Source organism: Lolium rigidum, unplaced genomic scaffold (assembly GCF_022539505.1).
Source record: "Lolium rigidum isolate FL_2022 unplaced genomic scaffold, APGP_CSIRO_Lrig_0.1 contig_34511_1, whole genome shotgun sequence".
NCBI classification, from domain to species: domain Eukaryota; kingdom Viridiplantae; phylum Streptophyta; class Magnoliopsida; order Poales; family Poaceae; genus Lolium; species Lolium rigidum.
Window position 1 is genome coordinate 116,176 of NW_025900279.1, and position 14,205 is coordinate 130,380.

Below are 14,205 nucleotides of genomic sequence, written 5' to 3' on the forward strand. Positions count from 1 at the left end.
GCCTCAAAGCCCTCTCTGATGCTTTGCGCGATGTCGGCTCTCCCGTCACCGACCAAGTCCTCGTCCTCAACTGCCTCCGCGGCCTCAACCCGCGCTTCGCCGACATCACCACCATCGTCACCATGCAGAACCCGCTGCCCTCCTTCTCCCAGACTCGCTCGCTCCTCACCCTTCGCGAGACGCAGCTCGCTAACTCTCACAGGGTGGGCACCCAGACTGCCCTCTACGGCGCCTCCAGCCCTTCCTATGGCTTCAACAACAACGGAGGCAGCTCCTCTGGCAGCGGGTCCTCCGGCGGCAAGACTGGCGGCGGCGGGAACTACTACAAGAAGAAGAAGAACGGAGGCGGTGGAGGCAACTACGGCGGGAACCGGACCGATGGTGCTGGTCGCGGCACCCCTGCCCCCGTCGGCCCTTGGGTGTGCTTCAACCCCTTCACTGGCCAAGCTCAGCAGATGCAGGCTCCTCCGCCCCACGCACCTCAGGCTCCTGCACCGCGTCCTAGCGCCGGGGCTGGCCTCCTTGGTCCCCGGCCCTTTGCCATGCCTCCTGCCCAGGCCTTCACGTCCCTGGCACCGCTCCATGGCCAGGCTTTTGGCACCAACCCACCACCGATCCCCGGCTACATCAACGGCAACATCAACGGCACTTCTCCGGCGTGGGACTGCTCCGCGCTCGTGGCCGCCCTGAACAATGCAGCCAACCCTTCACACGCTGGTGAGTGGGTCATGGACTCCGGAGCGACCGCACACATGGCCTCCGACCCCGGTATGCTCCAACATCTAACCTCTACTTCTTTTCCTTCCTTTGTCACGGTGGGCAATGGTTCTACCTTGCCCATCTCCCATACTGGTCATGCATCTATACCTGCTTCCGCTCGCAGTCTCTTCCTTAAAAATGTCCTACTTGTTCCTAACCTTGTGAAAAACCTCATCTCTATACGTCGTTTCACTATTGACAATCTTTGTTCCATTGAATTTGACCCGTTTGGTTTTTCTGTTAAGGACCTTCGCACCAAGGACGTGATCCTTTGCTGCAGTAGCCACGGCGACCTCTACGTGTTTCCATCATCGATCATCAACCACTTCGCTCATGGACTCCTCGCCACCACCACCTCCACCGAGCTATGGCACCGTCGTTTAGGTCATCCAGGGCGCGACACTATGTTGCACCTCCATAAGAAGTCTTTTATTCCATGTAATAAAGCAGCCACACATGTTTGTCATGCATGCCAACTTGGCAAGCATGTGCGTTTGCCCTTCACTAGGTCTACCTCGATAAGTGTTGAACCGTTTCAGTTAATACATTGTGATCTTTGGACCTCTCCTGTTTTAAGTATCTCTGGTTTCAAATATTACCTTGTCATTGTCGATGATTTCTCTCACTTCATGTGGACTTTTCCCCTACGCCACAAATCCGACACTGCCGATACACTTATCGCCTTCATTGCCTATGCACGCACACAATTTTCTCGCCCCGTTGTGGCCATGCAAGCTGATAACGGAACCGAGTTTCTCAACTCCACCGTCACCACCTTCTTCACCTCTAATGGCATTCGTCTTCGCCTCTCTTGCCCATACACCTCACCCCAAAATGGCAAGGCGGAACGTGCAATCCGCACTATAAACGACGCCACCCGAACCCTCCTATTTCAGTCCTCCATGCCACCCGAATATTGGGCCGAAGCTGTAGCTACAGCCACACACCTAGTCAATATTCGCCCATCCCAATCCATAGGCATTGCCATTCCCTATATTCGCCTACATGACGCTGCCCCCGACTACGGCGCCCTTCGCGTTTTTGGATGTCTATGCTACCCCAACCAGTCGGCCACCGCCTCCCACAAACTTTCTCCTCGGTCTGTCGCTTGTGTCTTCCTCGGTTACCCAAGCAACCACAAAGGCTATCGATGCCTTGATCTCCAAACTCGCCGTGTCATCTTATCCCGCCACGTTGTCTTCGACGAGCATGTTTTTCCGTTCTCTACCATCTCCCAACACTCCGATGATCCCGCTGAATCGCTTGATTTCTTGCTTGACCTTGCCGCTACACACACCGCGCCCCCTTCTGGTGCTCCACGTCCATCTCATGCAGCGCCCGCTATGCATGCCGCCCGCCAACCCGACTCAGCCAGCAGCCCGCCAGCGACCTCGCCCGGCAGTCCGCCCGCTGTCACTCCCTTCCGGCCCACCTCTCCGCCCTCTGGGCCGTCCTCGCCTGGACCGTCCTCCGCTGGGCCGTCTCCCGCCTCGCTGCCACCAGCGACAACTCGCTCCGCTCACACCGACGCTGCTGTCTCACGTCTTCCAGTCAATGTGCATCGTCCACCCTCTCCCTCCAACACTCATACCATGGTCACTCGCGCCAAACACGGTCTCTTTCAGCCCATAGACAAACTCAACCTTACTGTCTCCCACTCCCTCCCTTCCCCTATCCCTAAAACATACCGGGGAGCTTTACATGACCCACACTGGCGTCGTGCCATGCAGGATGAATTTGATGCATTGGTTACTAATGGGACTTGGTCTCTTGTTCCACGTCCTGCTCGTGCTAATGTTGTTTCAGGGAAGTGGATTTTCAAGCATAAGTTTCACTCCGATGGAAGTCTTGCTCGCTATAAGGCTCGATGGGTGGTTCGCGGATTTTCTCAGCAGCCGGGCATCGACTTTGACGAGACTTTCAGTCCCGTCGTCAAACCCGCCACGATCCGCATCGTCCTCAGCATCGCAGTTTCTCGCTCCTGGCCGATCCACCAGCTCGACGTCAAGAACGCTTTCCTCCATGGCAATCTTGACGAGGAGGTTTACTGTCAGCAGCCGCCGGGCTTTGTCGACACTCGCTGCCCCGACTATGTGTGTCGTCTACATAAGTCCCTCTATGGACTTAAGCAGGCCCCCAGGGCGTGGTACCAGCGGTTTGCCTTATTCGCTCATCGCCTTGGCTTCGTCGCCTCCAAGTCGGATGTCTCTCTCTTCATCTACAAGAGTGGCTCCGAGCTCGCTTACATCCTCCTGTACGTGGATGACATTGTGATCACTGCTTCTACTGACCAGCTCCTTCAGCGCCTCACGACGCAGCTTCACGCCGAGTTTTCCATGACAGACCTCGGTGCCCTCTCCTTCTTCCTTGGCATTGCTGTTACTCGGACATCGGCTGGCATGGTTCTCTCTCAACGTCAGTATGCTCTCGAGCTTCTTCAGCGCGCCGGCATGACAGACTGCCACCCGTCTGCCACTCCTATTGATGTCAAGTGCAAGCTTTCTGCCGAGGATGGTCCACTTCTTGCTGATCCGACGGAGTACAGGAGCTTTGCTGGTGCTTTGCAGTACCTTACCCTAACTCGTCCGGACATTGCTCATGCAGTTCAGCAGGCATGCCTCTATATGCATGCTCCTCGTGAGCCACATCTCAGCCTGGTGAAAAGGATTCTCCGCTATCTCAAGGGAACCCTGGATCTCAGCATGCATCTCTCGCGGTCTTCTACGTCTTCACTCACCGCTTACTCGGATGCTGATTGGGCTGGATGTCCTGATACTCGCCGCTCTACTTCCGGCTACTGTGTGTATCTCGGTGACAACTTGGTTTCTTGGTCGTCTAAACGACAAACGACAGTCTCTCGTTCTAGTGCCGAGGCCGAGTATCGTGCAGTTGCTCATGCTGTTGCCGAGTGTTGTTGGATTCGACAGCTACTTGGCGAGCTTCATCATCCTCTGACCACCGCTACTGTGGTGTTTTGCGACAATGTCAGCACTGTCTACATGGCATCGAACCCGGTTCAGCATCGCCGTACCAAGCACATCGAGATCGACATACATTTTGTTCGTGAAAAGGTGTCTCTTGGGCAGGTCCGCGTTCTTCATGTGCCATCTTCGCATCAGTATGCTGACATCATGACAAAAGGCCTCTCATCGCAGATGTTCTCCGATTTTCGATCCAATTTGTGTGTCTTTCCTCTCGACGCACAACTTGAGGGGGGATGTTAACGTATGCCTTTTGTATTGTAACCATATATGGTAGGTTAACAACCGATATCTCTAGATTGATTCGGTTCTGATCTTGTTTAGATCTAACGTGTAACCCAAGACTGTACCCATATATAATGGTTCAACGTGATCGCCCCAAGTGTGGCGTTTCCCAAAACAGTTCTCGTCTACTCATAAAAAGAACATTAAATATTTTGTGAGCCTAAATCTTGCAACACTGAAATGGTCAGAAGGCTACTAACACAAAATTTATTTCATCAAAGATGAGGCAGACACATTGTTCCATTATTCAGGCTGAAAAAAGGCTGCAGAATGTATTGCCGTAATTTCTCAGCTAGCAAATTTTCACTAGATGAGATTCTACACAAGTGGAATCACGCAGATGCTACATGGAAACGGTAAGCGTGATGTAGTATGAAACAAAACAAAAGCTAGCAAAACTCATGTGACATTAGCAGGTGTAATCAGGTAAATAAAAAAGAGAACTATAGATTTTACATTGTAAATAAATGGCTAAACAAGGAGCATGGAAATTGACTATATACGAAATGCGATTAATGGGGGGGGGGGGGATCCAAATGACTGAATAGCTGTATTTACTGCAAATCAAACATTGAATTAAGGACTAGAAGCTAACTTTGGATGTACTAACCGGCGGATGAATTGAATGTTTGATCTTAATGCAGTCAGTTGCACGATGCCGAAAGCATTCACCGTGGTTTCACTACAATTGAAACAAGCAGACTGTCAACTATAACACACACAAATTAGAGGACAAGTGACACAGGTGCTTTGTGATGCGTACAAATATTGCAACTTTTCTGTTCTTTCTCTTCTCCTTTTATTTCCAGCTTACAACTGAATTCCTGAAAACTAGGATCAGAGACCGAGCCTACAGGATACTGCCATGCCACCACCGCTCAGATCCATCATCCCTAAAACTTAGCTGCATGATCTAAATCGTGTCCATCCACACGAGCATCCTATGCAGCTACTAGACTTGGTCTAAGTAAATGTACTGAACCTAGCTACTGTCAGTGACAGCGTGTACAAGCACACACTCACTGAGCTTTATTCAGACTACTCTGAAACTAAATATTGATAAGCTGCACTGGATTATCCAACAGATTTCAGAAAGTAGGCATCAGGTCAAACTAAAGAAACCAGGAGGAGAGATAGTATTACATACCTTCTAATAGTGCGGAGAAATATGGGTCTGTTTCTTTTAACTTGTTGGCTAACTCAGTTAGCTCGGAACTGCAATACCGTACTTGTATTATTTGGAGTGAAGCTGGAAGGCGCTCCTTAGGCGGCAGCAGTTGGATTCTATCACAAAAGGAGATCTCTAATTTTCTGAGAGAAGAGATGTGATGTAAACATTCAGGCAGGGTCTGCAGTGCACAGCAACTATCAAACGTGAGTTCTTGGAGGGAAATGAGAAGTTGAAGCGCTTGCTCTTGCTCTTCCGTGAAGGATTTCACCAGGTTATCATGACTGAACTCTAACTTGTACAGGGTACCAGCAAGGTAGCTGCAAATGGGCGCAATAAGAAGTGCCATGATGCTGTCCACATTAACTCTCTCCAGTTGGAATGAACCAGCATGCATTAACTTGCTCCTTCCCACCTCTGACAGCAGATCCCTTGCTATAGAGATGCTTTCTTTGTCAGTAAACCTATAATTGTTGTTGTAGATGATCAATTCCTTGAGGTTGACTGTCATTAGAGGATTGAACCCATCCATTGTTAATTCTTCACAAGCAACCAGACGTAGAATGGTGAGACACGTAAGGTTTGACAGCAGAGCCATTGACTTCATGCTTTTATCTCCAACAATCTCAAGTATTGTGAGAGAAGGAGGGAAAGGCTTGATGGTATGAGCTCCAACTGCTTCTCCCATCGGCCACCGACAGAACAACTTCGCACAGATTAGTACAGTAAATGATTGGAGCATCGTGAGGTCACCGAGTCCTCCATCCTCCACTGGCAGAAGATCCAAGTCCATACAGCTTTGGATAACAAGCCGAGAAAGAGCTGGGAAACACTTCAATACCTTTGAAAATAATTCTCCTTTGATACATAGTTCCTGCAGGACAAGATTCTGAACTGAATAGAGGACAACACTGTCATCCAGTTCTGCAGTGAACATGTTGTCGCATCTTTGGACATCAATAGTTCTCAGGGACTTTAGCTTTTGGATTTCTGACAATGAAATGTGTGATACACCTCTAATTTTAATCAATTCTACTTTATTCATATTGTGGAAAACCAAGGCCCCATTATACCCATCAATAGACAAACTATGCCCATTGTATGAGACTTCTACTTCTGACACACTGCTTTTCACAATCATAGATCGTAGTGTGGAATTGTGGGGCATGGGGGGAAACTGAGATAACATAGGACAATTATCAATGTCAAGAGTAGAAAGATTGGTAAAACGGCCAGAGCACTCCAAGAAAGGAAAAGAACACAGCAATGGACAATCTCGGAATGTGATGTTTTCAAGCGTTGAAAACAAATGGCTATTAGGTACGCCCACCCACTCCACAAGTTGTGGCATATTCTCAAACAAAATTGTCTTCAAGTGTACGAAACTTGCCTCTGTAACACCACCAAAACCAGGCCCGAATACAGTCATTCCAATAATATTCTTCAAAATGAGCTTGGTGAGATAAGGTCGCTGCTCAAAAGGTGGAAGACTATCCCAAGATAAACCCTCCACAAGGAGAGACACCAACTTTTTTCTGCTCATGTCACCATAAGACCAGCAAGGACCAGCAGCAATACCGGGATTTATAACGCCAAGAACTCTAAGATTAGGATGTGATTGCAGATTATCAAGAACATCGTCATCTACAGTCAGGTGTTCAATACCCCAAACTAATCTTAACCCATCCATATATCTTTTATTCTTCAACTTGGAACCACTAGCTTCTTCCATGGTTGCCGCTGTTTCAAGATTAAATATGCAGCTAAGGATCTGACGAGTGAGCTTGGTCACATCAAAATCGGTTGAAACACACACCCTAATCCCGGCAGCAAAATGTGCCTCAATTCTTTTATCATTATACAAGTGTTGGGCGAAAGTTCTCTTTCCTATACCCCCAGGACCAACAAAAGGCAGAACAGAAAGGGTTTCAGCGTGATGCGTGGAATTGGTGAGCTCTATCACTAACTTGATTTTTTTTAAGGTGGCAACTCTGTCGAATTTCAACTTCCCACTACCACTATCAGCAGAATCATCATCTTGAGTACATGAGGAAGTTAAGCATGCAAGCCAGTTACCGATGTTGTGACGAGCAGCAAGGCAACAATGACCCAGCTCCGGGGAGGCCCCTTCCAACTGGTCTTGGATCAGGAAGTAGTGGAGCTCATCCAGAGTATCCTCGGCCTTATCGGCTTTCTTGCTTAGGTCCTCCAACAAATTCTGCAGGCCAGGGTTGCTGCTCACGTCCCTCTCCTTAGCCACATGCAGCAACCCTTGCACGTACATCAGCTTGGTTTTGATCTGCTCCGAGTTGAAACCGAGCTCAGAGCTGGCCGCATATGCGGCAATCAAGTCATCAGACAACTTGTTCAGCACCTTGCCGACAAGCCAGTTCGCCGCACCAATAGCCGTCTCCATCTTCTCCGGCAGCCGAGGGGGTTGTGTGTTGGGAGTTTCGAGGGCGTTCTGGCAATGTGGGTGTATTTTGAAAGAGACACCGATGCATGGTTTTATAGCCTAATTGTGCAGTCGTATGCAAGGCAAAGTTAGCTAAACAGGTTCCATTCAAACGTGTCCACTACTCCTTCTGCAATAATAGAAGAAATTTTATTTGCCTCTTGAACCATTAAAAACGCCATCGTTGACCTTATAGGCTGCTGGAAAGGATTATTCTGTACTGTATTGTTTAGACCAGATAATCCTTGGCCAGCACTTCAGCTTGTTGATTTGATGATAATTGATAAGCTAACATGTTACATGGTAAATGAGGTGGTTCGGCTGTGCAGGCCGATTAGAAAAATAGACAAAGCATTAGCACTGTATGTGTTGTGGTTGGGGTGTATAAATCAATATGATGCGAGATGATGAAATTTTCTGTTTCCTTCTAAAAAAAATAGCCGGAGGTGCTACCTGTTTGCTGCTGGATGCTGAAGACGAACTGCGTCTGCGCCTCCACCCAACTTGCTTGGCACGCCCACTATTCTGCTTGGAAAGGTAATTGCAGAATGGGAAGTAATCGAGAACTCCACTCCCCGCATCGTTGCAGGCCAGGGGCAGGTGTAGCTTGTCGCTGTTCACGATGTCCCGGACGAGCAGCGCACAGGGGTGGCGGCATTCCAAAAGGGCGTGGCCGTAGCGGCAGTCGAGAGCCCGCCATTCATCGTGGGAGGAACTCGTGGAAGCGGCAGAGGAAGGGGCCGTCCTGGACAAGGCGGCGGCAGTGCTTGGAGACGAGGGAGGCGCGGAAGAGGTAGATGGGCTGCGGCGGAATGATCTCCAGAAGGAGGCCGTCCGGGGAAAGCGGAAATGGCGAATCGGCACGGGGGCGGCTGCCAGCAAGCTCGTCCATGGGGGTTTGCCAGTTCAGGAATTGGGGGGAAAGATGACGTCGATGGTTTCGTTAGAAATAACTCGCCCTGCGTGTGTTTTTCTTTTGTTCGTGCGTCTAGCTGGCGCAGTTTTGCAGTACCGTGACTGTTTGTATGCACAAGAGCAAAACTCCTCTTGCTGTAGTATATATATATGATGATATCAATGTAATGTGGTAGCTGTAGTTCGTTGGGAAAAAAGTGGTAGCTGTAGCAGGTATTTGAATGATGATGCAAAATTGCGTTCTTCCGCTCGATTTGATTTACAGTCAGGTGTGGAACTGTGGATACACTTCCCGGGCTGCAACAGCTCAAGCACCTTGAGATGAACCCAAACCCTATTTCCAACTAAAATAACTTCAAAAGAAGAAGAAAAAAATCAAATTGAAACCTATATGCAGAGAAAAGCCTTTTATCTCCCAGACTTCTTTTTCCAAACTTTGTAACTGAGAAAGAATAGGGAAAATGGCAAAATAATCACGTTGTTCAGTAAAGATTCAGACTGCAGCACTAGCACTGCAGCTTCTTAGCACTGAGAGTATATTGATCGGTTCATTTACAAATATATGAACCACAAAACTATCAAAATGCGCAAGGAAAACAATAGACATGTAGTAAAAGATAATGTTACATCACCTCAACAACCAAAGCGTGATACCAGATGTGACAACTCAATCATCTCAAGTGTTGTTCAACAACAGTTCAGGTTGATCATCTTGACCATCAATGTTGATTCCTACGACAAGAATGAGTCAGTATACCAAGGGAAACAACCGAGAAGAGCATTCAGTAGATGATTAGAAATATTTAAGTAATCCCAAAAATACAATATTAAATAATTAATCAAGCCATTGTTTTGGTATGATCCTTTTCCCCTCGAATCAAAGGGTATGATGTTCAGTAATTTACATGACCAGGAATTAGAGTTGCTTTAATATGAGCCCATTGTTATAAGTCCACATCAAAAGAACAGAGCGTATACACATTCAAGTTTCAAGCCGCTTCTCGTACTCTTTTGAACAAAAAATGCAGCAAGAATTAAGAAACTAAAACACTACCCTAAATCACGGAATAATTATGAAACTTGAGCAATTAACAAGGCACTGTATTGACATTACAATCAACTAGCTAAAAGCCTAAAACTGAAAGAGAGAAGAGTTTTCTTTTGACTTGCTAATTGGCTGTCATTATGTTATATAAACTAAAGCAAGGGAAACTATTAATCACTTGCTTCCTCAATTGACTAGTTTTCATATCAGTATACCAATTATCCAGTACAGCAGCAAGGCCACAAGAACAGAATAATCATAAATTACTGGTGGGAAACAACTATGTTGTTCCTGTAAGTGTATGGTAATCAAAGCACCTTTAAGTAGGATTTGGGTCTGCATGCAAAGTAAACAGGTGAAATAGTTGCAAAAAGAATGACTGGACTTCCTATATGTTTTTTAGTTATGAAGCCTAAAAGGGCTATTTTCGACTAGCGGATGAACGATTTGGTGGTACATTGATGCCACAGTGATTAGTACGATAAGAAAAACCACATCAATGAGAACCGATAGCAGCCAGGAGGATAGAGGTATCAATATATATATGCAGAGTATTATGAATGGTTCATTATTTAATAAGCAGTGCTTTCAAAAGATTTTTTACGAAAACCTGTCATCTATATAGTAAACAAAAAGGCTCACATATACCTGAAAACATCTACAATGTAGATACAGTTCGGAAGATTAAAGTGAACTTGCAACAACATCAAAAACAATGGTGTTACCTGGAGCGTAGAAACTTGTGTAAGGACAAATGTACCCGTGAACCATATTCTCCGACACCTTCTCAATGCGCAAGGACTTGAGATGGATCGTGTAGACACCGCTAGGGTACACTTCAATGAAGATCACATCAGCATCTTGAGCATAGCCAATTGGCCACACTGGAGCGGTACACGCTGCCACAACTTCCGGCGCAAGCAATTTCTCAAGATCAATGACTCTGCGGTCTGCCCATGTTACCATCCCGTCGTCAATGCAAGTTGTACTTGACCACAATTGGAGACTGAATCCCCCAACGCTTGCAAGACCAAGCTGTCCATCCTGTGTCGTCATGATGATACGCCCGATGAAGCTATTAAGCACTTTGTATGACAGCTCCCCGATTACTTGCAGATTATAGGTGTCGAAATCGAACTCGATGATCCAGTTGTTATCTAACAGACAATAGAGCGTGTATCCAACCAGAGCCATTGCTTTCCTCTCAACGAACTGATTTCCAGTAAATATGGAGGTAACCTCGCCCCAGGCGCCTGCTTCGGACGAGTATAGGCAGGCGGCGGTGCTGAAACGGCCATGGCTGAACACGAACGCCACGCGGAACGGGCAGGATCGGCAGTCGCATGCAGTGGTCGGCATGGCCGGCGGCCGCACAGAGAAGCCCGCTGTTGCGGTCCCAGCTGCCCTCGAAACCCGGCGGCAGCGGCAGGTGGCGCTCGTCGCCGGTCACGAGGTCCCGGATGAGGAGCGCTCTGGATCGCTCGCTTATCAGGAGGGCACGGCCGCGGTTGCAGTCCAGTGGGAACCAATCGCCGTGGTGCACTGTAGTGGCGGAGACAGCGAAGGAGCCGGAGATGGGGACGAAGAGGGGAGGCCTTGTAAGTTTGAAGAAGCCGAGCACCGGAGGCGTGCCCCCGTGGAAGTCGCGGCAGCGGCGGAGGAAGCCGGCGTCGTGGACGAGGGCACGCCAGTGGTTGGAGACGAGGGAGACGCGGAAGAGGTGGATGGGCTCCGGCGGGAGGCGCAGGAGGATCTCCCGGAGTACGTCGTCCGGCATGATGGGCGGGGGCGGGGGCAGCTGCGAATCGACGCTGCGGCTGCCGGCGGCGAGCTCGGCCATGGGGTTTGGGAATTGAGGGGAAAAGATGACGTCGATTGTAACTGCCCGTTGAGTTAATTTCAACCGCCCGTTGTATTTTTCGATCCGACAGCTCCTCCTTTTCTCCAACATCTATACCCAACCTCTTCACCCAAAAGAAAAAAAGCCTAGCCGCCTAGGATTTGTCTTCCCCTTCAAGCCAATCCCCACCATTGCTAGCCATGTTACCTGTGCTGTTTATTCATCTAACCCTATACCATCATCGGTCATCTTCTCACTGCAAATCTTTGTGTCCACGTCATTGTCCTAGCCGCTTCAGACTTGGACACGTAGTACGGACTCGCCTTGATAGCTTCCATTGCATACTCTATAAGCATGAGCACACTTCTAAACCCCAAACCAGAACATGTTGTCCATGGCCAGGGCATGTGTGCTCACCGCTTCCTCCAACAACAAATGCGGATTCTCAGAGCATCTCCAGTCGCGTCCCCCAAACCGTCCCCCAAAGCGATTTGGGGCGCGCCGGACAAAAAAAGCGTTCCAGCCGCGTCCCCCAAAGCCCATTTTTGTCCGGCGCGGCCCGATACGGTGTCCGGCGCCCCGAGCCCGTCCCCGTCCCACGGGGACGCTCCGGGGACGCCGGACACAACGAAAAGCGAGGCGGGAGTGGCGGGGCCGACGCGTCGGCCGGCACGGCTAATTTTAACCTAACCGTCGCCTACCTCGCGACGGAAGTTATTCGCGCGCGCGTGACACACGGCGGCATCTTTGCCTTAATGGCGACGGAGGGGCGGGCGAGACGTCTCGTCGGTGCCGCGCGGCCTCCACGCGTCGCCGGCGTTCGCACGCCACCGCCCGTTCCCGCGCGATCTTCCCGCCTCTTCTCGTCTGTTCCCGCGCTTTCTTCCCGACGCCGGCGTCTATAAAAGGTCTCCCGGCTCATCAATGGTAGCCACCACACCCCGCCGGCAACAAACACAGCCCTCGTCGCTCCACAGCGTAGGGGAGGCGCGCGCAGGAGGAGCTGCGGCGTAGGGGAGGCGACGACGGGGCGGGGCCGTCGAACGCGCCGCCGGGCGGTCAGTAGCCTAGGTTTAGATGAAATCTAGCCGTTTTCATTCAAACTTTGTAATATATAATCAAAATTGAATGAAAACCTTTATTTTCCTGCACAAATATTCATTTGGGGGCGGCGTTTGGGGGACGCGGCTGGGGAGCGACGTCCCCCAAACGCGGCACGAGCAAAACACGTCCCCCAAACGCTCAATCCGGCGCGGTTTGGGGGACGGTTTGGGGGACGCGACTGGAGATGCTCTCAGTTATGCCATAGAAGATCCTCGACAAACTGTGATACATGGAAAAAGTTTCTGAAACAAACTACGAGTCAATGGCTAGTGTGGTCCAGCCACTGAATTACTGAACTCTACAAGTGCGGGAGTAACCTCATGTCGCGCAAAGTCGGTAGTATGCATCGTGACTGATATGTCGGCGCATGGATCAAACTCATTTGGACCGGTGTAGAAACAATAGCGTTCATTCTATCTCTATAAAAATGGCAGTGCCTTGAAGATGAACACAAACACTGAATTGTGCTGAAACGTATGTTGCTCTCTCTCCAAAAGGAAAGCTATCAAGAGGCTCACAAGTCAGAACCCTCAAAAGAATCTCAAGAGTTACCTTTCTACAATGTATTAGCCAAAGCATCCTCATCTGACCTAAATTTTATTTTTAATCGCTGGATTTCTTCGGAAACAACATTAACATATTACAGAGTTGAACCCGACGCATTACATAACTTGGTGAAACATATATACACACACAAGTGTCATATCTAAAAACCAAATGACAAGTACGACGTTGATAAATCAAGTAGCAGCAACAAATGCACCACAAGGCATGAGCATTCAACATCTACGGAATCATCCTAGGCACAAGAGTGAAGAACATGCAAGAGTAAGCTGTTTCTGTAGTCATAGCAACGAAGAACCTAGGTACCTGCATAGCAAGCAATCTCATAAGCTGAACCTAGGTACTACTGAGAGGCAAAAAAAAGTATGAGCAAACAATATATGTAGGTTCAAACAGTAATAGAATAACAATTTCTATGAGCTAACATGCAACAATCAACAGGCTAGAAGTGAGCTCTACCGGTCATGTAAGGGGCGTGAGAAATACAAGTAACATTTTATTTATGTTTTATACTTTTGTCTTAGGATGATTACTAGCACGATGTGATTCATCAAACCCATGGCATCGTATTTGGAGGATTGAAATTTTCTGGACATTGTTTTCTCAAATACAGGCTTAGCTCATGATCAATGTACTACATAGAAAATAAATATTCGAGAATAGATATAAAATTCACCCTCTCTCTTTCTGTCCTAAAACAAGTGACTCAATTTTTCATAGATACGGATGTCACTAGTAGAAAACCTCTCATCAATACCGGTTCCAGAGAGCCATTTGCACTGGTTGAGCAACCGGTATAAAACTTCCGGCACTAAAGCCCCCCCCTTTCGTACCGGTTGCTTACGAACCGGTATAAAAGGGGCCTCCACGTGGGCCACCAGGAGAGTTCAGGGCCAAGGAGCTTTGGTACCGGTTGGTAATACGAACCGCTACCAAAGGTTGCCACCCGCGGCAGGGAATATGCATGAATCTCTGCCGCGGCAGAGAATTCAGGTTTTAGGGTTTTTGGAGGGGTTTAGGGATATCGGTTTGTTTCATATCGCGTCGATGCACCAGAAACGCGTTTGGGTTTAGCTAGTACATGAAGAT

The 14,205-nt window shown here is 48.7% G+C and overlaps 2 protein-coding genes across 2 annotated transcripts; both read right to left on the bottom strand.

Annotated features, from left to right (window-relative positions):
- Positions 1–5,164: 5,164 nt before the first annotated feature.
- LOC124681159 lies at positions 5,165–7,609 on the bottom strand. The gene has a single exon (XM_047216105.1). It carries the CDS (start codon positions 7,607–7,609, stop codon positions 5,165–5,167), a length of 2,445 nt encoding a protein of 814 aa, XP_047072061.1.
- A 1,132-nt stretch (positions 7,610–8,741) lies between these two features.
- On the bottom strand, positions 8,742–10,821 carry LOC124681154. Its single transcript, XM_047216102.1, has 2 exons — positions 10,334–10,821; positions 8,742–9,295 (listed from the first exon to the last, which is right to left on the bottom strand). Exons 1-2 carry the CDS (start codon positions 10,800–10,802, stop codon positions 9,240–9,242), a joined length of 525 nt encoding a protein of 174 aa, XP_047072058.1. The 5' UTR covers positions 10,803–10,821; the 3' UTR covers positions 8,742–9,239.
- Positions 10,822–14,205: the final 3,384 nt, after the last annotated feature.

Coding starts and splice junctions, on each gene's coding strand:
- LOC124681159 (XM_047216105.1), bottom strand. CDS start 7,609: ATGGAGACGGCTATTGGTGCGGCGAACTGGCTTGTCGGCAAGGTGCTG.
- LOC124681154 (XM_047216102.1), bottom strand. CDS start 10,802: ATGGCTCTGGTTGGATACACGCTCTATTGTCTGTTAGATAACAACTGG. Junction 9,296..10,333: donor CACAAGTTTCTACGCTCCAG/GTAACACCATTG, acceptor TTCTTGTCGTAG/GAATCAACATTGATGGTCAA.